We start from the raw sequence: 25,994 nt of genomic DNA on the forward strand, positions 1-25,994 counted from the left end.
CTCATTAAACCGACTCATGAACCTACAAAAACAATATTTGTAAGTTTCTTTTAATAACCAACAACCACCCTTGTGGAATTTTTGGAATAAATATTTACAGAATATCTTTTATTGGTTTAACCATATCCATTAATGTTTTAAGAATGCACAAAAACAAAAATGAGCACTGATCAACACTTTTACAGCCTTGGTGGTGATTTGATTTTGCTTGTATTAAATGTGTGACAGTTTGAAAAGTTTGAAAGGACTTCGCCATTGTTTGGCCTACGTAAGAGTCCTCGATAGCTTGGTGAATTTAATCTGACCGTCTAGACGACAATCAAAATAATGTCCGCGATATGTAGGTCTTTGTAGCCACAGAATAAGGACTTTTTCCAAACAATAAAGCAACTTTAGCAACTCTTCTCACTTCCATTTTTTGTAGATATCTGTAACCACAAAATGTCATCCATTTAAATATCTATTAGTTCTTAAATATCCTCTAGAGTTCTCATCAGAATACCCTGTTATTATGTGTTAATAACTCAGAATTACGCCCTAACAGATAATAAATTAAAAAATTCAAAACTGAATGCGTGTCTCTAATAACTCTAATGGTATAATAATATTAATTTTATTGCTTTATTTGTATAAATAATTGAAATAATACAACTAATTACGATTAAATTAAACGAGAAAAATATAAACATTTCCGCTAATGCAGGGAAATAATTATAAATGATTATGTTACCGAATGGTAAATAGGCTTTCAAATAAATATCCTATCGATCGTTATACTGCAAATTTGTTTCCATTTTACTATTTTCAGCAATTAGAGATATAGCATCCGTTATTCGACAACATTGAAATAAAATAAATATAAATATGGTAGAAGGTACTTGATTTTTTAATTATATGGCATTTTATCCAATAGATTTTTGTTTACTAAATTGTTATTTTGAGCCCATTACACTAAAATTCTTCGAAAAACTACTTCCTCCGTCCACGGGTTCATTAATCTTCTACCTGAACATAAAACTCTCAAATTTTGCAGATATAACTAAAGTGCGTGAAATTTAAATAATTTAACTGGCATTTTACTGCTCTCTTTTGTTTATTTTTTTAGTTTCAACTTTATTGAGTTTTGAGTTTTTCATTTCCTGATCTCTGTGGTGACAGTAATAAATCTTAAAACTGAATCTGTACGTTAATAGAAGTTTATTTCATCTTTTCTTATAATAGATACTTAAAAAATATCAATTCTAATGCAGTTTATACTTAAAATCACTTGATAGATTACAATTATAGATATAATAACAATAAGATTTAGTGTTTGTAGAATGTTTTGATAAAATGCCAACATTTCTAGTATGTTTATATTCTAAATATTTCGCTCTTATCTTTCGGTCAATTTAAATGATATATTTTTGAGTTTTAAATAATTTTTGTTGAAATAAATCCAACACTCACGCATCTATTTACATTTAAAGCGAACTGAGTAACTCTCACCAGTGTTTTCTGCGTTTTATTGTGTCATACTATTTATAATAGTACTGGCGCTAACATTTTTTTTCTTTCTGTTTGTAACTGTTGATAGGTATAAGAGTTGTAATGATACTATACTATAGTATGCATTGTTAACATCATCTTATAACCTTGAGTTTTGCGAGAATACATAGAGATAAAGTACATGTACTCTGTTCAAAGCTATTTTGTACATACGTCATTTAAATTTGTGACATTATCTCTGAGTTTTAGTTCATTTTGACTTTGATACAACAAAATTCTAATCTAAATAAAATAATTGAACAAAAATATTATCAAATATAATTTATTTTAGCATTATAGTACATCTAAAAACTGTTGTTAATTATACAGCCACAATAGTTTATAGGTTAGAGTTATAAGCTCTTATTACTATTGTTTTCAAGAATTTTGCATACAGTTGACAACCGGACGACTTTGACAGGCTCATTCGTATACACGTTCAAACTAGTCATACAGCATTGTGTCTCTTTTTAACTAGAATAAAATGAGAAGGAAACTATTGTCTGATTCTTAAACGAATTTACAAATTGCGACAGGCATTACATTAAACATCTTCATGACATTTGTACAAAAAAACTTTGAATATACTATAGAATTCTTATTGCAAGTTAAAAGAACCTAAAACTTTTTGGTATACAAGTTGTGTAGATGCTTCAAGGAAAATGATTTAATTGTTTTGTATTTGTCCAAATCACCAGAGTTTATTGAGAATGGTATCAAAAACTAATTAATGCCTTTAATCATATCATCATTGGAAAAAGTAATGATGAACAAATGCTTCAATAACGTGTTTTAGTTTAAATTAACAAAGAATCTAAAAATAAACTTGAAAACTTATAAATATGTTAACATTTCGTAACTTTTAGCTATTTTTAAAACTTGTGTTAGTATATATTGTTAATCTTGAATCTTCCTTATGAAGGGCGTATTCTTAAAATATTTTTAACGAAAAAAATGAACCGACTTCAAAAATTAAATAAAAAATTCACTAAACATTAACAAAAATCTTATTTAACCTATCTACTACACGCATTTTATATTCTACTATAAACACACAATTTGGCTTAATACCTACCTAAACTTATTTATCTATTTACAATATTATTTGAACTACTATCAACTACCCGAACAGTTATATTAATTTATATTTGTTTTTTGATAATTAAATGTTTGTATAGTTTGGGCTCAAATTGACCAGTTGGAAGTAGGTAAGAGGTTAAGAAGAGAGTAAGTGATGACTTTTTCTTAGGCTGATTTACTAATTATTTAACTCTTTTTATTAAAAAACTGAATCCCAACATCAAATTTCTCTTTTCCATGTAGTTACTGATAATTTTCAAATATCACACGCATATCAATATTCCTAGAAGAGTCATAAAAGGAAAAAATTAGTCATAAAATATAACTAACATCTTTAACTACGCTAAATTATCCTTTTAAATGTCTCTTTATAGTTAAGTTATTACAGACTATTCCCTCCCATGGAACATCACGTTTTTATATTACGTTATATGTCCGACACAAACCCAAAATAAAATAAATTAGTCGCAAGAAAATATAAATTATTACATAGATTTACACTGATCTCTGGCGATATATAGATAACCTCGCGAAGAAGAAGACATTCGACGAAAGATTGATATTAGAAAGCGTAGGTTATTAATGGTTGTTTATTATATAACAAACTAAACCAGTTGATGTATGTGTGTGTGTGTGTATTATTAAACTGTATAAAAAATAAGATGACATATTAATACAAAACTACTAAATCATGTCGCGCATTTTGTGTTACATCTTTTCATTGGTAGTTACATAATAGAGGTTTACACTTGTTAACAAATTGACGCAGATACGAATTACGAATATATTGAATTTAATAGTATAATTATATTTGGAGGCAATTCAGTTTTCGTTTAATTTCTCGACTTTTTATCCTCTTAATAACTACGAGCTCACTAACCCACTTCTATCTCAAGATAAAACTTTTTCCAAATCTAATTAAAATGTGCTTTAGTAATGTTTATTGAGTTTATTCTTTAACAAAAGAAACACTACTTGGAACCTTTGCTGACGACACAATTATTATGGCAAACGACATATCTCTGCCGAGGGCAGGAGAAAAAGTACAAGTGGCAGTCAACAAAATCTATAAATGGACGAAAGATTGGAAAATTCAACTTAGTAGCTCCAAATCTGGCAACGTTAATTTTGCATTGCGGCGAAATAATAAAAACTTAATTATATCACTCAATGGATGCCCGATTCCTCAAGCAGAATCAGCAAAATACCTCGGAATTCATCTTGATGGTAGATTAAATTGGAAACATCATGTTAGACAAAAATCAAAACACATTAGAACCAAAATAAAACAACAACACTGGTTGGTCGGGAGATACTCTCAACTTGATCTCAAATCAAAAAGGTTGATTTATAAGACAATTATAAAGCCAATTTGGACCTATGGGGTGTAAATATGGTGTTGCACTAAAAATTCAAATCAACTAGTCATTCAACGCTGTCAAAACAAGGTTTCTCGATTGATTACCAATGCTTATCGCTACGTAACCCACGAAGAATTGCACGATGACCTGGAAATCAAATGGATTTGCGAAGTTATCCAAGATTTTGCCGTGAAACACGAAAGAATATTACTAAATCATACTAACGTGGAAGCAATACAACTGTTGAACAGCGGGCAGGATGTCAGGAGATTGAAGCGAACCAAACCATAGCAACTTATATAAAGTGTAAACTAGAGCTATAAGTTATTATAATTTTATAATTGAGGAATACATATCGATGTATTTTCTCGCACTCGTCTTGCTTGTGAATTAATCCAAGAACCAAATGAAATATAGCAATAAATCAATTTATAATTAAGATTGTACTAAGCGTATCTAACAAAGGTGTTATAAAAAAGTTTATTCTTATAAGATCATCTATATAAATAAAATCAGTTATTTTAACAAACAACATTAAAAAACAAATAGTCTGATATATTTACTTCATTAAAAATATTTTCTGGTTTTATTTTCAAACATATATTAACATGGATAATAACAATTTATTTTTCATTTTCATTGAAAAAACTGTACCAACGAAAAAAGTTGGACCTTGAATGTAATATGTTGTCACGCCTACTACTACTCGCGAGACCTTGCGCGTTCAGACTTCTACTTGTTTTTCTTTTTGACGAAAAAAAACCTCATTTATAACATAAACAAATACTGTCTGAATTGGGAGGAAGCTGTAACCTAAAAACCAACAAACGAAATATCGAATATGAATTTTGCATCAGTCGTTAATGCGTTATATATGTAAATTTAGAATATTCATAATCGTTGAAATATGTTATGGACATAATACGATCTTCGTTGATTCTCTTAAGACCTTGAGGCGTCAGGTCTCCACCTGTTTTTCTTATTAACAAAAAAAACTTGTCTTGCATCATATACAGTTTGAATTTGGGAAAGATGTATTCACCAACGGATAAAGAGCAACAATATAGCTGATTTGCAGGCCTCATGTTTCGCAACAACAGTTCTGAAATACGAACGTTTTGAATATTCATCATTTTACAGGGTGTTGAAAACTATTGAACCTTCACTCCGACAGAAAACTATATACAATTTTTTTATTATATAATCTTATAAGTATCTTTTTTACCAACTAAGGTTTATCTGGTCTAGTTCCCCTTAACTTTGGCGAGAAATATATTACATGCCTGAGAAAATATTACACGATTTTTAAATTTCAATAATAGTAAATTGTTTCAAAAGAAATAAATGTCTGTACGTTCTATTAGGCTTCTTCGTGTGTTATCTTTACCCTATTTAAATCCTATGTTTGCCAGCTTGGTTGGCGCAGTGGTAAAGGCGCCAGGATGGTCCTCCTACTGTTATTATAGTCGTGGGTTCGAATCCTGCTGGGGCACGGTCGTAAATTTATGTTTGTGATTGTCCTTAGACAAGAGTGCAAAATCCGACAAGCATAATGATCCCAGTCACGCCAGTAACCAGGCTGGGTAAGACTTCTGGGATGATTTCTTAGTTGGTAACTCGTCAGTCGGTAGGCTTAATGCCGAGGACCGTGGTTCGAAACCCACGTTGAAATATAGGTTCAGTCTATAACACTCGTTGGTAAAAAAGGGGACTTTAAAATATTTTTAAAAAATCCATTTTTCTAACAATGTATGAAAGGACAATTTACATCTTTCAAGGAGCTAGATATCCCAAAGTTTTCTATGGATACTTTCTAGAGTAACTTTTATCTCCGAAATAATTGTATTAAATTATGTTTATATTGAATAAAACTACTTACTGTTTTTATACATTTCATAAATTTAATCTGAACTAGCAGTAACACCAAGATTTTTTCTTTTTTTGACACATTTTAGTACTAATATTCAGTGCAGCACAATAGAAATATTTCCAATAAAAACTCGACTATAACATTCAATACTCGCCACTCTAACGCATTTTGCTGACAAGAAGAGGCCTCCATCACCATGGTCGAAGTTATTGACTAGAGATGTAATCTATTTATGACTAACTATTTATTGGTTCTATTATGTTTTGAAGAATTTTGCAGACATTTGACAACCGGACGACTTTTGTAGGCCGATTTTGTTACATGTTCGGACGCATCAAACATTATCCTGTCTCTTTTTCACTAGAATACACTACTAATTTTACTAGAAAAGTGACAAGGAAGATATTGTGTGATATTAAAACGAATTTACAAACTGCAATGGCCAATACATTATATATCTTGATGACGTGAGTTCTTACTTAGATTACCAAAGATTGCTATTTTGTTCACGTATTAGTTAGAACTTGCTGTGATTTTTCTTCGAATATCCATCACCATACAGCTGCACAAGCTTTTATCTTGGTATTATTCAATATGTGTAGAATATTTCCTCGTCTCGTCATCAGTTCAATAACTGTTGAAATATAAAGGTCTTGATATTACTAAAGATTCTTATACTGTCTGAATGTCTCCACGTTTGCAAATCAACCCCCTGAAAACCCAAGCCATCATTTTCCATAAGAAGCGTTACGCACTGTGCGTCTCTCAACTTAAGATCGACACCGCAGTAATTTCATGGCCGGATAACGTCACGTACCTAGGTCTTCAGTTCGACCGACGGTTCGGTTAGCAATCCCAAATCCAGAAAGCAATCCAAAAAGATTCGGGGATAGCTAACCTGCTATCTTCTCTGATCTGCCCTTTTAGCAGACTTCCCATATCATGCTTATTTTACAAAATGTTAATTCGGTCCGTACTCCTCTACTTATCTAATGTGTACTTCAAGTTTGTTACACCCAACCAGGTCAAACGGCTTCAAGTTTTCCAAAATAAGCTCCTCAGGAGAATATTAAACGCTCCATGGTTTGTCAGAAATAATCAAATTCATAGGGAAACTGACACTCCAGAAATCAAGCACTTCATATCTCAATCATTCCACAAACAACAACTCAGCTCAAGTTTTTCTGAAAACGCGCTTTCGAATGTGATCAAATTATTTCGGAACATTTTATATTTGTCGATTTCTTGCAGGGAAAACAATACAAAACGGTTCACTGTAAGTTATAAAACTATTTCGAAACAATTTTACCAACTAACAAAGTTATAATGCAGAAATTGGCAAACTTACCTGGTAATATAGTGTTCCGAAACTCTCTTAATATTTTTCATTATGAAATTTGCCCCAGGCTTCATGAACAATTTTAGTTCGTAGTTAGCTTTCGCACTATTTAATATTTCGTTTTTTTTATGGCATCGATATTAGTCTTCATACAATATTCATATTAAGTTACCTTTTATATAGGGACAAGATTAGATGTATTTTTCTTGATACAGGTAGAGGTATAGTCACTCACTCTATATGCTCAGATCTACCAAGTGTCCCGGAATATTTTTTTCGAAAAAAACTACATCATTTTCAAGAAAATGGAAAATTTTATTTAATTTAAGTATTGGCCATTTGATTCTATATATCTTACCCATCTTTTAAGCAATTGATGGATTCCGTCTCAAAAAAACTGTTTGTCCTTTGAGCAAAACCTTTCATCGAACCATTTTATAACTTGCTTTATAAGTTGATAGTCGGACGGGGCAAGGCCTGGAGAGTACGCCGGGTGCGATAATGTGACCCATCCAATTTCTATCTCCTATATATTCTATATACAATATCTCTACAATTATTACAGACCTTTTAGTAGACTTCTGACCTAAGCCTAAACAATATAAAAATAATAATATAATTTTGTAAGATACAAAAAAAAATTACCAACAAAATATATCTAAGTTAACATAACTGTTTGGGTTCGGCACCGACTTCAAAGTATTCAGTCGGTAGTAGTTAAAATAATATTGTAAATAAATAGGTTTAGATAGGTATTAAGCTAAATTGTGTGTATATAGTAGAATATAAAATACGTGTAGTATATAGTTTAAATAAGGTTTTTATTTATTTTGATTTTGTTATTACAACGCCTTGTTAAAATGCCTTTTTGGTGTTAATAATTTAAATTTCATTTTTTTTAAATTTTTAGTGAGTTCCTTATCTATTTTTTGAAGTTGGTTCAATTTATTTGTTAAAAATATTTTTCTAATTGATTATGATAGCAGGAAGCAAGGTTGTTAATTAGAAGGAGTTTATTTTCATCTGAACTATATTAGGTCACTCTTAGTATCTTTTAAAAACAAGCAAAACGTCGAAAACACGGCTTTTCCAAATTTTATGAATCCTTTTTATAAACCGTTAAACTTATATTTATTTCTTCTAACAGCTCTCTAAATACATCAAAATTAATGTCGAATAGTCCTGCGACACCCCTCCCAATACTGGTTAAACGAAATAATTTCTTCTCAGAATCATAACACATATATATGTATGCAAAATTTAGCGAACGCTGAACCGTTTTTACCTAATTTTAAGAATTTCGTCAAAATGTATGCGAAGGAGTGGCATTAAGTGGAATGAGATCGTTGATTCCACTTTCTTCTCACGCTAATTTTGCGACATATCTCCCCCAAGGCGGGCTGAGAATGAAGAGAACAACTCGTATACGTCTCATTCAATATTCATATCGGCTTTAAACGCGGCGAGACACTCGGTCGCCAACATACATTGGTCAATTTTTTGTAGGTTAGTTATTGTTAGTTGGTTGAATGATTTTTTTATAATTTAATTTAATGTAACCAAATTATCTATTTTTTTTTATCATCAAAACTATTTATCTATCAAAAAAGTCTACCGGTGTCGAATCACACGATTTTGTAGAGTGTCAATTTGATGTCTTCAAATTATTGTTATTATTAAATGCTATGAAGCGCATTCGCCATTTTCGCATTCACCATTTTGAAGTTGATATTTAACTATTTCGTATCATTTCCAAATTCTGTGGAAACATAATATCAGCAAAATCAATGGAGCAAAAAAATGGAAAAATGTGTTTATTTAAAGTATTGGCCATTTGATTCCATATATCTTGTCCCATTGATGCGAAACGTTGATAATCGGACAAGCCAAGGTTTGGAGAGTACGGCGGGTTTGAACGCTTACTTGCCCGATTTTGCTTTATGAAATGGTATGTTATCGTGCTGTGTAATCACTTTACCGTGTCTTTGGGCCCATTCTGGACATTTTTTGATCAATGTATAGTTCAAATTAGTAATTTATTATCGGTAACGGTCACTACTAACTGTTTCACCAGATTTCAACAGACCGTAATACTGGTCCCACCAAACACACAGTGTTGTCTTGGGACCACATCGATTTTGTACTGGAATCTATCGGCCGACTTCGTCAGGTGATAACCATAGAGTAATAGAGATGCAACTCAATAGGGGACTCTGGCGCAAAGTTTTGCTTTGCCCAACATCCAGAGGGAGCCATAATGGGCCATTTAAGTAATTTGATTGGTCAATTTAACTCTCTATTATAGGCACCTATAAAAAATATTTTACTATGAAGACATTTTTAACGGAAAACAATGATGTATTTCCTCACTATCTGTGCATCCAGGCACACAACGCTTCCTAGAACGGGAATGCATTTCAACTACCGACTATTATGTAGTAATAAAATAAAATAATAATTTAATGTATAAACGTTATAAAAAGCTAACCACACTGTTCTCAATATAGGGCACATTGAAAATGGCGTGCAAAATAAACAAACCATAGAACGAAATGAACCAATCAGATTCCGTCGCTGCTCTTAACATAGCGAGTAAAACAAGTAATATGTTAAACTTAGCGACATCTACATGTTGGACGTCAAAAGTTTTTGCTTAAGGTTTTCACAATAAATCCACTTTTAATCACCTGTCATTATTTAATGCAGAAGTGACTTCCGATCATACCTTTGAAGCAGTGCTTTAGACTTTTTTAGTTTACCAGAATGTTCTTCGTCTTGCACATCGAAATTACCACTTTTCAATTTTTGAAACCACGCTTCACATGTTTTTAAAGTTAGAGTAGGCTCAACATAAGTATCCACCAGCAAACGATGACTTTCAGCGACTTTTTTTCTTTAAATTAATGAAATAAATCAATGCTTACCACAAATGAACGTTTTCAGGCACGAAACTTGACATTTTCAAAGAGTTATAAATTTGTGATGGTGTCACTTTCGCAGAATTTGACATGTAACAATATAACTCCTTTCAATATTTCTTGGCTTCAATTCATACGGAACAAAATAACTATGCTTTTGGATAACTCCAATGTGCTTTGAGCAGTTGTAAATGGTTTTTTGTGTAGATCCCAATGCATAATATGCAATTCTTCTTGCATTTTACACGAATCAACATCGAGTAATACCTTCAAATCGTCGTCTTCAAATTTATTTGGCTCTCCAATATGCTCTTTGTCTTCAGCGTCAAAACCGCCACAAGCCTTCTATAAGGTTTGGCATGAAGGCCTTGTTCATAAACTACAGAAAATGTTACCAAAGCAACACATTGAACTATTAAAACGTACATTACAACCAGAATGTTTAGAGTCAAACAACTAGAAGCTTACTCTACAATAAAAGAAGCTAAAGCAGGTGTTCCACAAGGAAGTGTACTGGGGCCAATGCTTTATCTACTCTACACTTGTGATATACCACAAGTGTAGAGTAGAGTGGAGAATATTACGATGGCTACATTTACTGATAATACAGCGATTATAGCTGTCGAAGACAATAGTGAAGAAGCCTCACGAAATTTACAACAGGCAGATGACAATATAAATAATTCGACACAAGCTTGGAAAATAAAAATTAACGAAAGTAAATCTGTGAATGTGCAGTTAACTTATAAACAGATCGTACAAGCACCAATAACATTAAATAACACTATCATTCCATATAGCAACAACGCTAAATATCACGGAATGAATCTTGATGCAAACCTTCGCTAGAAGGCACATATAAAGAAGAAAAGAAAAGAACTGGAACTGAAATATAGGAAAATGTACTGGCTAATTGAAAGAAAATCCCAATTATCAGTACATAATAAATTGCTATTATATAAGCAAATACTGAAACCTATATGGACATACGTAGTTCAATTATGGGGATGTTCTGCAAAGAGTAACATAACCAAAATACAAATTTTTCAGAACAAAGTCCTGAGAGGTATTGTGGACGCACCCAAATACTATAGGACTGATTACCTACATCGAGACCTTCAGGTACCCACAGTAAGTCAAAAAATCAAGAGAATTGCAATGGGGCATGAGGAAAGACTCCATTGTCATGAGAATATTGAAGTATTACAGCTTTTGGCTACCACCAGAACAGGACACAGACTCAAAAGAGTCAAACCATCTGATCTTGTGTAGTGTTGTGTAGTGAGGTGCATATAATAAAAAATACAGCAGTGACATGTATAAACATCATTTCACCAGAGACTGAGCTAGGGCCGATGGGTCCTCCTAGTTATATATCTAGTTTTAAGTTATCATAAAGACAAATTGTAGGTTAGTCGGAAACGACTAGTAACAATGTGATAATTAAGCAATAAAAGAAATTGTAACTAGTGTACAGCTAATAACAATCCCATTTTCTCTTATTTTTATCATTCAACACACAATTTTTTGTCTTGCTTAAAATTGTAAGCGTCTTCACAATACGACAATTTATTCGTCAAAGTTTTCCGTTGCCTTATTTACCTTGGCCGTTTCTTTACTTTTTCATAAATAGCCTTACAACATCAGACTTTTTAATTAATGTATTTTTTCTCCCATCTCTCCCCCGGGAGAAGCCGGAAACAAAAAAAAACGCAAGTCGGGGAGACCCGACCAGAACGCTTGACAAACCGTGGCGTTATTGTTGAACACTGAGTTAAGAATTAAATGAGGATTTACTTTTTAAATTTTTCTTTGACGAGTTAATTAATTAATATAATGAGGTTTTTCGGTGGTTATTTGACGAAGCCGCCGGAGTGGGTGACAAAATTTAGCGAACATAACAAGGTCAATTGAAAAGTCCCCGGCCTACCATAGTAAAACACATTTTTTTGGCAAAATTAGTTTTTTTTTATTCAACATAATTCCCTTCAAGGGTGATACACTGATTATACCGACGCTCCAACTTTTCGATACCATTTTTGTAGTACGACTTATCCTTTGCTTCAAAATAGGCCTCAGTGTCGGCGATCACCTCTTCATTCGACGAAAATTTCTTCCCAGCGAGCATTCTTTTGAAATCTGGGAACAGGAAATAGTCACTGGGGGGCAGATCTGAAGTAAACGGTGGATGAGGAAGCAATTCGAAGCCCAATTCATGGATTTTTGCCATCGTTTTCACTGACTTGTGACACGGTGCATTGACTTGGTGAATCAGCACTTTCTTTTTCTTCAAATGAGTCCGTTTTTCGGCGATTTAGTCCTTCAAATAAATAAACGTAAACCTAGGTGGTTGGTTTTTATCGCTTATTTTTATCACAATATATGAAGTGAAAGTATAATCCATCTTTCCATAGTTTAAATGTAAAACGCCATACATTTTAAAGCAAAATTTTGAAATTATTAACATTCCATGTTTATAATAATGGTGGTTCTTAGAAATAGAGAGGGTAGCAGTCTCATTTTTAAACATACGGAAATTGTAATGATCACTGCTGCCAGTAATATCTAAGGTTGAAAAGAATAAAACCGATCATACAGAGAAAAAAACCTATTACCAACACACCAGTTTGGGTTTATTAACAAGCACTCAACAATTGACCAGGTCCACAGAATAACAGATGTTATTGAAAAAGCCTACGAAAGTCAAAAAATATGCTCAGCTATATTCTTAGATGTAGCACAAGTTTTCGATAAGGTTTGGCACGAAGGCCTTGTTCATAAAGAAAATGCTACCAAAACAACACACCGAACTATTAAAATCATACATTACAACCAGAATGTTTAGAGTCAAGCAAGAAGAAGCTTACTCTACAATAAAAGAAGCTAAAGCAGGTGTACTGCAAGGAAGTGTACTGGGACCAATGCTTTATCTACTTTACACTTGTGATATACCACAAATGGAAAATATCACGATGGCTACATTTGCTGATGATACTACGATTATAGCTGTCGGAGACAATAGTGAAGAAGCCTCACGAAAATTACAACAGGCAAGTGACAATATAAATAATTGGACACAAGCTTGGAAAATAAGAAGTAATGAAAGTAAATCTGTACATGTGCAGTTCACCTATAAACAGACCGTACCAGCACCAATAACATTAAATAACACTATCATTCCATGCAAAACTTCGCTGGAAGGCTACTGGCTAATTGGAAGAAAATCACAATTATCAGTACATAACAAATTGCTATTATATAAGCAAATATTGAAACCTATATGGACATACGGAGTTCAATTATGGGGATGTTCTGCAAAGAGTAACATTAATAAAATACAAAATTTTCAGAACAAAGTCCTGAGAGGTATTGTGGGTGCACCCAAATACTATAGGACTGATTACCTACATCGAGACCTTCAGATACCCACACTCAGTCAAGAAATCAAGAGAATTGCAAGGGGGCATGAGGAAAGGCTCCATTCTCATACGAATATTGAAATATTGCAACTTTTGGATACCACCAGAACAGGACACAGACTCAAAAGAATCAAACCATCTGATCTTGTGTAGTGAGGTGCATATATTAAAAATTCAGCAGTGACATGTATAAACATTATTTCACCAGAGACTGAGTTAGGGCCGATGGGTCCTCCTAGTTATATACCTAGATTTAAGTTAGCATAAAAACAAATTGTAGGTTAGACGGAAACGACTAGTAACAATGTCTTAATTAAATAATAAAAAAACCTATGTTGATATTGGCAAGTGGTAAACATTTGGATTAAGATTCATCCTAGTGGCATAGTTTTGGCCCGAACCCTCTGAAACATATACAGGCCATTTACAATGTTTTCGTGGTCGCCCAACTCATCTTCTGTCAGTAATATGACCGTCCTGTCACCTTTTCCACCATGTTCCACTAAATTCTGGCTATTTCTCATTGTAAGTGGACAATACAAGACACCTGATAATCATAATCATTGCCTATAAAACAAAAATAATTCATAGTTATTTAAAATGCCTTCAATAGGGTTTATTAATGAACTGAACTCGTTGAATTCGTAAAAGGAGAAATAAATATTCATTCAGCGTCGCGACAACACTAGCGACCGTGAAATGTTATTTAATTTTTATGGAGCTTTAAGCAGACTTATATTTGCATTAAAATAGTTTTCTCACGCTAGAAGTTTGTTTACTTTGTCAGTTTCAATTGGACCAGAATTTTGTGCAGCTTTAGTTTCTTTATCGTTATTTTATATCCTTCATTTGCTTTTAAAACATCAACTATTCTTTGCGGAATAGATTCATAGATTATCTAAATAGTTTCCAATGGAATATTGGCCTATTTTTAAACCAAAACATCCGTCAATTACTTGAGTAATCTTGGAGAAATCTAGTTCTCACTATCTGCTCTAAAAGAGGAAAATGTTTCATAATATTCTGATGGAGCTCAAGCCAAGACTGAATATATTTGGCTATTATAAATTGGTGTATTGGAGAAGATAATAACATAGTTGACTTTCTTAACACTCCGTTTCAGACGGATCTGTTGTATGTATATGTGTGTTAACTTTTAGTTTCGCGCACTATTCCTCTTCTCCGATGACGTTTTACCATTTTTTATGTATGCTGCGTTAAATCTTGTCACAAATTTCAGTAAAACTAACGTATAAATAATGAAATAAACCAAAACAGACGTTTACCGATACAATTGCCCTATGGAAACCGCAGCCAGAAAGCCTAAACGACATATTTTCTAGACACATCATCGAATATCTTGGCAACGGTCTCGCATTGACCCAGACTGGATGTTTGTTTCAAACCTAAGCCAATATTAGACAGTACTTATCTATAATTAAAATACCCGATTGGCAGCGGACAAAAGAAAACTGCATCCTTTGTACGAAGAGTCGTAATGGAACTAGACATTTCGTTTCATTAAATATTTGCACAGTACTTCGGCACGTCACGGCAGTTATGCGTTTTGTTATTGTCGTGGCTTTTTTGTATTCTTAGACGTCGCTGGATTTTTATATACGCCCAGGACTGGTTGGATATTTCAATAAACGTTGGCAAATATTAACTGCAATTGCGCTCATATATTTTGCTGCGTAAAAAATCCATTATAAGCTCTTGGATTTGATGTTTGTTTGGTTCTTTTTAATGTTCTTTCTTGGTCTTGTAGAAAACAGTGTAGTAATAATAACAGTGTGTAATTTTCTATTTAATTAATTTTAAAGGAATTAGAAGAGATAATGTACATTTAAGACTAACTTCATAGTCGCACTGGCAATCCTCACTTTTCAGTATGTGTCATTGCGTTGAAATGTGAACTGAAAACGTTTTCAGTGCGTTGAAAATGTCCGCATTTGTACTGAGTAACTCGCATTTTCAGAGAGTCCTACTCTTTTACTTTATTTTAAATAAAAACTGGACGAAACGTCATCGAATGCTGTATAAATCTTACAACAACCATGCTCCATCGGTTTCAAGACGTGAATACTGATTTCGACGTTTTAAAAGTGATAATTTTCGAGGATTTGATGGTATTACTCGATGAAACCATCAATGGGGATCGCTGTCAACCACAATTGATGCGTTTGAGTTGGGAACTGCGCGAAAACCGGCCACAATACGAGCAAAGATCGAACAGTGTTGTTCTTCAGCATGACAAGGCTCGGCGATAAGTTGCAAAATCGGTGAAAACATACTTGGAAACATTAAAATGGGAAGTGCTACCTACCCACCGTATTCTCCAGACCTTTCTCCCTTTGATTACTACTTATTCCGACATATGAGTATGAAAAGACATCAAAGAATCGGTTGATTCATGGGTAGCCTTATCTAGTATCATTCTTTCGAGATAGAATCCGTAAATTGTCTGAAAGATAGGAAAAAACCAGCGACCTCCTGGAACAGTAAGACAATAATACATTAACCGATGTTTCAAAAAGTAAATCTAATTAAAAAATTTTACATTTAGAACTCTGACAATACCAGCTAGTGTTAGACTCCATATAATGTTTTCAAGTGAAAGTTTTACTTTTATTATCATAACCTTCTTCAGACCCTTTTGAAAAAGGGCTACGAAAGTTGGTTTAAACGCATGCAAAAGTATATTGATCATCATGAAGAATACTTAATACAGAAAAATAATAAAGTTATTTTCGTTAATAACATTACTCTCTTTTCATTATTAGGCTCCAAATATAAATAGCAACTGTCGTATACTACATTTCAAATATGTTTGGGTACACTTTACAGTGGTATTACAAGATACAATGCTCTAATAATACATGCCAGAAATTCAAAGTATTGGCCATTTGATTTATCTATAAAAAAAACTGTTTGTCCGTTGAGCAAAACCATTCATCGAGCTATTTTCTAACTTCTTCGAAATTTGGGTTTTCATCCAGTAACTCTTGCAGTTTCGCATAAGAGGTATGAATCTATAACGATGTTAGTTTCATAATATAAGTTGAATAGTTTTGAAGTTTGATGTCAGTAAAATAATATGACATATGTGTCAAGTCAGAACATTGAATACTTATGCCTAGCGACATCTGTTAGAAAAACCGACAATAACTTTCCGGTACACCTGCTATGTTGGTCAAATAATTATTATGATTTCATCCTACAAATTTTTCGAAAAAAGAAGGAAACGTAATTCTTTACATTATATATAGTATTATATGAAAATAAACCCAAGAATATGTAAGTTACTTAATACAAATCCACCCACAAAAACACTATATGGTAAGTAAGTTATTCAGATTTCGCATAACTCTTAAAAGCCATACATTGACGATAATGAGATTTAAATATTAAAGAAACCTTTTTCATTCAACGCTAGTCTCGTTGGTATTTAATATTTTTCAAATGCGTGTCGTTCCATCGAAGGTCTCCTAATACATAAAAGGATTACACCGTCTTTAAAATGTAAAAAAAACAGCGGTACTGAATAACAAATAAAACGCCGTCCAGTGCGTAAGTTAATAAAATGTACATTAAAATTAATTGTTCGGGAACTGAAAAAGAACTTACATCATAAATTCTAAGAATTGGTTATGGCGGTTTCCTTATAGGAATAACAATATGCGAATATAAAACGTACTTTTAGAGTTACCTGAATTTAGATTAGCGTTGGGAACAATCGACTGAAAACAGTCGAAACAGTCGATAGTCGCAAAACAGCCGACACGGTCGATATTTTCGTCGATGCAGTTTATTATTGAACGGAAATATGTTTTAACAAAAATCGAAAGAGTAATCGAGATATTACCTGTCATTGAGAAACAGTCAACAGTATTTTACTATTTATCATTCACAATTTTAATCTTTTTACCCTACTACATTAACAATATTGAAAAATATCCAATAAAAAATATACAATATATTGTTACTTACAAGTAACATATTACATATTGACTTGAGGAAAATACAAGCAGATGTACCACAGGGAGGTGTATGGGGCCAGTCCTTTATATTCTGTTCACTGGAGACTTGCCACCATTCAATGAAAATGTTATTGATATATTTGCAGATAACCGCTCCGAATCAACCGAGATATAATTCTGATCAAAATCAATAAAAATATATCAGTGCATATTGATTTCACCACTGTTATTGCCACCACTTTATTTTTTACTTTACCAAGTATTGAAACCAGTATAAACTACGTGTTCAACTCTGTAGTTTTACCAAGCAAACAATAGAAATATCATACTAAGATTTCAAGAGGTATTTCGAAGTATTATTGATGCTCCATGGTAGTGGTGTCGGCCACCGAGAAAAATATCGATATTTTAAAAAATATCGATATATCGGAGAAAGAGAAATATCGATAATTTTTTGCAAAATATATTGATATTTTTAACAAGCCCGTACAATTAAGTACCAAAAATAACGATCTAATAAAAATAATTAAATAGTTTTTTATAATGTTTAAAAAATATTATTTATAAAAAAAATATAATTATTTATAAAAATATAAAAAAATATGTAATGTACGTAATGACAGCCTGGTGCAGGACCTGAAGGTAGAAAGTGTTAATAATACCCTAATAATTAATAACCCTCCTAATTTATGTGAAACATTATTTTAGTTTTTATAATATTCGATATATCAAATTGTAGAAACTCGAACTAACCTTTTCTCTTCTTTTTGTTTTCAGGAAGTGGGAAGTATTATAGGAAAAAAAGGCGAGATTGTGAAACGATTTAGGGAAGAGGTAAGTAATAAATTTATCGGCAGTGATTTTCTCTTAACCGTTCTGTTGTAGTCTGGAGCTAAAATTAATATATCGGATGGGTCTTGCCCAGAAAGAATCGTTACGGTAACCGGTTCGACGAGCGCCATTTTTAAGGCTTTCACGTTGATTTGTAAGAAATTCGAAGAGGTAAGGGCGTAGTTCCATTTTATGTTCGTGTCGGGCTTCGCAGCCAACTGTAGATTATAACCCCACTTTTTACCAGCATCGAACCACCAATAAGAAGGCGTAATATTAAAATATGTGTAATTGGGATGATGACTATTTCGAAAAAGGATTCTAACATGTTCTAAATGCAGCAGACGCTCATTAATCCGAACTAACTGAAATCGAGTATAGTTCACATTATCAAAATGTTACTAATTAACTGATTTAAATAATAGACGATTAATACATATAACAGGTCAATTGAAAAGTCCCCGGACTACCATAGTAAAGCACATTTTTTTGTCAAAATTAGTTTTTTTTATTTCAACATATTTCCCTTCAAGGATACACTGATTATAGCGACCCTCCAACCTTTCGATACCATTTTTGTAATACGATTTGCCCTTCGCCTCAAAATAAGAGGCCTCAGTTTTTGCGATCACCTCTTCATTCGACGAAAATTTCTTCTGAGAAATTTTTCAGATTCTTTTGAGAACTGAGAACAGGAAATAGTCGCTGGGGGCCAGATCTAGAGAATATGGTGGATGGGGAAGCAATTCGAAGCCCAATTCATGGATTTTTGCCATCGTTTTCACTCACTTGTGACACGGTGCATTGTCTTGGTGAAGTAGCACTTTCTTTTTCTTCATGTGCGGCTATTTTTCGGCGATTTCGTCCTTCAAACGGTCTAATAACGCCATGTAATAGTCGCTGTTGATGGTCCTTTCTTGTTCAAGGTAGCCAATGAAAATTATTCCATCCGCATCCCAAAATAAACTTGCCAGTCGACTGTTGCGTTTTCCCACGCTTTGGAGCGGGTTCATCGTATGCAATCCACTCCGATGACTGTCAATTGGACTTCGGAGTGAAATAATAGAACCATGTTTCATCCATAGCCACATATCGGCAAAAAAACTCAGGTTTATTACGCTTGATAATGTTCAAACACTGCTCCGAATCATCAACTCGTCGTTGTTTTTGGTCAAAAGTGAGCTCGCGTGGCACCCACTTTGCACAGGGCTTTCTCATACCCAAATATTCGTGAATAATATGATTTACACGTTCAATTGATATCTTTAGAGTATATTCTATTTAATCCAATTTACGGTCATTCAAAATCATTTTGTGGATTTTTTAAATGTTTTCATAACATCCTCTTTTGGGCGTCCACTGCGTTGACCTTGATGGTTGATTTTCCTGGGGCAGTGTCCGGATGCTCGGCATCAAACTAAGTTTTTGCTTCAGCTGTATTTTTTCCCTTCAAAACGCAGTATTAAACCAATATTTATGAGGCCACTCGTCCATTGCTTCAATAATTGCTGGTTTAAATACCAGTCGTGTGTGGTTATTTATGTTTGCCATTGTCTATGGATAAGAATGTAAAATCAAACCAGAAACAACCATTCCAGACAGATCTCTAACCAAACTTGGTGAGACCAAATGTCTTCTAGGATGGTCTCTAAGTTAGTTAAATGTTAAATACCATAAGATGACCTATGATCTAGCTCCGATAATCCCCAGTACTTAAAGAACCCCAGAGGTACCTAAATCTAGATACACAAACACACTTCATAATACTAGCAGTGATCTTTAATGATCCATACGATATTTCATCGATAATGACCAGCGATAATTATTTTTTGATTAGGAGAAAAATAATCACCAATTTTAATTTGCCTTAATTGGTGCTTAACCTTTTCTTCCAATACCTTTGTAATTTAGGAAAAACAAATACATCTCTGTAGGATACTGATTTTCTTTCAGTCCAATCTTAAGCTTCGTTTAACCTCGTTGTCCATTTCTTCGTCCTTATTATCATTCTTCTGCTTATCTTCGTTCCACAAATTAATATCAGCTGGAGTACAAGCAATGTTGGGATTCACCATTTTCAACAAACTAACAACATCCAACTGACAATAACGTAATTGTTTCCTAATTACATTAGAGGAACATCATCAACTTCATCATTGATACAAAAGACATTCTTCCAACATCTTTGATTAGTTTCTTAATTAAGAACATTCCAGACCATATGCAAATTTACTACAAATTTTTGTAGTGTCGCCTGTTTCAAAGTCTCTTATATGATTTCAGGATTCATTGGTTGGACCAATGGAAGGATATTCAGTAGCAGATACATGTCAAAAATTGTTCTATTCTCACTCCTTAGTTGCTGTTCTCGATAATGACTAGATGCATTATCTAACAGTAACAGACTCTGTTTCAAATTAAATATATGTGTGAATTTAAATTATGAATAAGACATTTGCGATTACAAAATAATTATCATACCTGAAGGACAAAGCGCTTCTCATCCAAGCTGTTATGGACAATAATAGTCATCAGCTGCATTAAAATGTTTAAATGAGCGCGGATTTTTTGCTTTCCCTTCATCATTAGCTTTATTTTGGGTGAACCAGTAGCTTTAGTACAAGCGAGAAACGTTATTCTTTAATTTTCCTTCTTTCACAACAGACAACTTTCACCAGCGCTATAAGTTCATTCAATTTTTCTCTGGATGGTTGTGTTAATTCTGCAATTTCTCATCAGATAGAGACTACAGTCGAATTCCATATTTTTTCACATCATCATAAATTTTCAGTCTCTAAGTATTCCGCGGGATTACCGAACTGACTGTTTACATTATCGAGCGGGAGTATTGTTTACATTACCGCGCCATTTACCAACATTTTTTTATTATTGAGGGTTTATGTTATCGAGCGTTTGATGTATATTATTTGTGCAGGCAATTAAACATATCAGAAAACACGTTTTTTTTCATTTAAATTCCCGCCAGTATCATATGACGTCAGTATACAGTTGGTAAACAATGAAATTGGCCGCGAAATCATCAAAATCATTTATTTTTCGTATTAGTTATGAATTATAAATTGTACAAGTAATAATGTGGCCTGTACAAACAAAACAATGTTTGCTTTCTAGTATGAACATGAAAACAGTTTGATAAGTCTGTGAATCCGATTTCATTGATAAAATATTTTGTAATTATTGATTACTGTCATCCCAATTGCTGCGATTATTGTACTTCAACATATCTTCGGAATTCCTATCATATTTTAATATTATGAAAACAATCTGAACACCCCCCTTAATATAGCCTGTTTTATTATTTTTTATATATTAGATAAGAAAAAGTAGTCCATGTTTTCATTTAAATAATCATAATTTTCCTTAGTCCAATTAAAGTTTAAGATTGCTGTGCAATTACAAACATTCATGTCTAAAGCAGGATAAACCAGTGACATTTTGAATATTACTTCTATCCTCTTCAAAACTGAACAAAGCATTCCAATTTTGAATCAGGACGTTCAGACGTTTTCTGATTGTTAATATATCAATGATTAATACAAAACCAATTTATCAATGCGTTGTTCAAAAATATGACCGTCAGAACAAACCGTAGTACATGATACTCGTGTTCTAGCTACAGAAATAGCGATTCCTTCTAAGATTCATTGTCATCTAGGAACCTGGAAAGATATTTTTTTCTTTTATCTAACCATTGTTAAATTTGAAAATTGCAAATCATATAGGAATATTTAACAAATATATCAGTTTCATTTTCTCTGTAAAAGTCCAGAATACATTTAAAATATTTTTTTCCATAAACGGAATAAGGACAACTTACACATCGGGAAATATGTTTTTATGAATATGTGTTCGTCACTTTTCAACCCACGAAAATCACCAACAGTAACAACAAACGAGGATTACTTTTTCATGCATCTAATATTAGACTACATGAAATATTTCAGAAAGTATTTAGTTTTTATTAGAAACGTTTATAATATCAGAAATTACACCTGGTCTTTATTGGAAATTTAAAATTTAATTTTAATAATAAATTAATTAAAAAATAAAAATGAGACTCATAAAACTATTTTCAATGTTAAATAAACTATTATTATTTAAATTTGATCTAAATATATGTATCTCTCTCTCTCTCTATATATATATATATATATATATATATATATATATATATATATATATAAGTAAAGAAAACAATCAAACATGTTATGATTTATTACACTAAAATGTTAATCAAACCTTAGACTAAGATTTATTTAGATATATTTGACAAGTTAATTATATATATTCAGTACAATTTTTAAAAAATGGATATATTTTTCGTTAAATTTAATCTTTTTATTGACTTGACTTTATTTAATTATTCGCACTACAATATGCTCTTATTTCAAAGTATGGAAAGCACTCCTCTGGTCAATATAAATCTATTTCTTTTTATTACTAAACTCTAAACTCAGCTGTCTAAACTGTAAACCCATAATTCATAATTAAACGCCAATTTTAAGAAATCAACAATTGGTGGTGTAATAACAATAAGCAATATCTTAAGAAAACGCGTAATATAAATAAAAAGTTGCCTTTGGATCACTTAACCTTCCTTTATGCCTCTCTTTCTTCTTCTACAGCCAATGAGTGTGCCATCATCTACAAATATCTTCTTGTGCAATCACTCTGTGATCTCACACATTGATAGCGACAGAAATCTGAATACAATATTGCGTGCACTATTTAACAATTAACCCTGTTCAAAAATATGCGATACAGAGGAGTAAAATTTCTGTTCATAAAATAATTAACGCAATAATTGACTAGCCAATTTGAGTACATAATAACCCGTCATCGGATTGTATTAAATCAAAGCCCGTACCTACGGCAGGCCATGCCGAATATTTCTGATAAACTGCTTCCGTCAATTACCCTATATACGCAATCCTAATTGACGCAATTTCCTTTACAGAAATTAACAATAAAACAATTACTATGTAAAGTCAACTCAATTTATAAGGGATGTTTATTTAAGGCGACAGTTACATTATCGAGCAATCTATAACCCAATACAATGATAATGTTAAATATTTTATTAGGCTTTCAATCTACACAATAGATTTGGTAACTAGGTCTTATTTTGACGTAACAGTCTCTTTATTAGGCATAAGTAATATATAGAACAGGGATAACCCACTTTTTTTGTATATAAAATCAACTTTGTATCTTAAAAGTGCGTTGCGAGCCACTTGTTACAAGCTTAATCTAAGATGAAAGAAGGGGTGTGAAATGCATACATGTAGAGTATCTTTTTCACTAACGAAATAAGGAAAATCTATTACACATCGGTAGAAATGTGTTCATGATAATGTTGGAAAAAATGTATAAAAATGTGAGTTGTCTTAATTTCTTTTCAACCTAGGAAAGTTACAAACAGCCACAATAAACGAGGATTACTTTTTCACGCATCTAATATTACCTAACACTACATGAAATATTTCAGAAAATATATAGTTTTTGTCAAGAATGTCTATAATATCATAAATACCAACTGATTCACTATAAAATTATTATTAATTAGCCTTATATCATTCACTAATATATTTATATTTATGTTTCTTAATATTGTGAATTATACTTGGTATTATAATTATACTTTTAAAAAAATGGCTGTTATAAATTGTTTTGAATGTAATTGAAATAACAACTTTAAATGTATTACCACTTTTGTGTCTCTCTTGCTAGCTAATACTTGCTGGTGTATTATGTGGTGTGTATCATAACTCAAGAAGACTGTAAATTGATCTTCATTTTGGACATAAGGCTATAAATCTATTTGATATTACCAAATTCCTAGAATTTATTAAACTATTGATTTTGTCTTGTTGTATCAACAAAAATTGGCTTATCAAGCCAGATTTAGAAGTTACAAGAGTTCAGTAAATTCCGATGTTCATCCTTAATAACTACAGATTGCTGTATATTTCCATTGTCTCAAAATATAACGAAAATGGCCTTCTTGCATCTCTATTTTTAAAGCATAATAACTTTTGAGTGATTAAAAGAATGACACTACCTTTCATGTTCTATAGACTGTTACCTTTCAAGTACTCTATAGTATGAATTCATACAGTTAGTATTGCTAGTATAGCTATATGGGACTTCACTACCATCTATTAGGAAACACCAAAATTACTTTTTCCCAAACATATATACTCTTTCACCATTTCATCACTATTGACACTTATAATATTTTTGTTTATTATGACTGAATATTTTCTGAATTGTTAACCCTTATGATCAAACTATATTTCGATGTTCATCTCTAATATTATCATCACCGTAATAACTGCAGATTGTTGTATGTTTCACTTATCTTAAAATATAACAAAAATGACATTCTTGCATCTCTATTTCCAAAGCATAATAACTTTTGACTGAGTAAATGAATGGCACTACCTTTACATGAAGAACGTTCTATGGATTGTCACCTTTTCAAGTACTCTAGTATGAATTCATACTGTTAGTATTGCTAGAGATATGGAATTTCAAAACCATCTATTATGACTTTTTCCCCAAACGTATATTTACTCTTCCACTATTTCATCACTAAAATGTTCTAAAATCTTTGGTTAGTATGATTAAATATTTTCTGAAATATTAACCCTTATGACCAGTTATTTTATTAGATTATAGTCTATAGATATTTTGCACTAACCTAGTAGTAGTAGTAAACATTTCTTGCCTCTCAATGTTGTTTAACTGGTGTTCCCCGCACACAGTGGTGTTCGCAGTTCCAGGACAACTCGAACAGCGGAAGTGGAGTACCCAGACCTCCCATTACCCTGCGACTGATAGTACCGGCTAGCCAGTGCGGTTCTTTGATAGGCAAAGGCGGTTCAAAAATAAAGGAGATCCGAGAGGTGACAGGAGCATCCATCCAGGTGGCCAGCGAGATGTTACCGAATTCTACCGAGAGAGCAGTAACCATTTCCGGAACAGGAGAGGCCATCACTCAATGCATTTATCATATATGCAATGTCATGCTCGAGGTAGGTACTGTACATACAGTGTACAAGTCTTCTTTGGTCGCTAAAGTCTATTTATACCCAATTTTGTTTATTTTTTTTTAATAAAAATATGTACTATTAGTACAGCGATATCTATTAAAGAAAATGCGAAGTATAAGCCAATTGTTTAACTCAGTGGTTTTGACATTTCTCTGTATAAATTAACCATAAGACTACTTTGATTACTACAGTATGTTTTTATTATTAATATTCCATGTTTTCAATTTAATTAGTTTTTTTGTACTAAAATATGAACTATAGTATAGCAAAATCTATTGATGGTAATGCAAAGTATCTTTACAAACTACCTAACTTTAGTGTTCAACTCATTGGTTTTGACATCTCCCTATATAAAATAACCATAAGTCTACTTTAATTATTAAAGTGTGTTCATATTATTAATAGTCCCATATCTTCAGTTTAATTTGTTTTGTCGTAAAACATGTACTATTAGTACAGCGATATCTATTAACCTTCTAGTCTTTTTTTTTTTTCTGGAACATAGTTGTATATCCTAGCCTCATCCATATTAATGAAATGATGCACACAACGTCTTTTTTAAAGTGATACTTGACTCATTGTGCACATAGCTT

General features: G+C 32.4%; 1 protein-coding gene across 16 annotated transcripts in view; it reads left to right on the forward strand.

Moving 5' to 3' along the window:
- Positions 1-25,994, forward strand: part of mub (poly(rC)-binding protein mub) — a 435,856-nt gene that overhangs the window by 386,221 nt on the left and 23,641 nt on the right. For all 16 annotated transcript variants that reach the window (XM_076396900.1, XM_076396887.1, XM_076396893.1 and 13 more), the window contains 3 exons: positions 18,272-18,328; positions 18,380-18,496; positions 25,114-25,383. In XM_076396900.1, the coding sequence (XP_076253015.1) occupies positions 18,272-18,328; positions 18,380-18,496; positions 25,114-25,383 (444 nt within the window). The remainder of the gene's footprint in view (positions 1-18,271; positions 18,329-18,379; positions 18,497-25,113; positions 25,384-25,994) is intronic.

The sequence above is a fragment of the Rhynchophorus ferrugineus genome, unplaced genomic scaffold, assembly GCF_030347505.1.
Source record: "Rhynchophorus ferrugineus isolate W39M unplaced genomic scaffold, kcgeb_rfMv2 rfM2, whole genome shotgun sequence".
NCBI lineage: Eukaryota > Metazoa > Arthropoda > Insecta > Coleoptera > Curculionidae > Rhynchophorus > Rhynchophorus ferrugineus.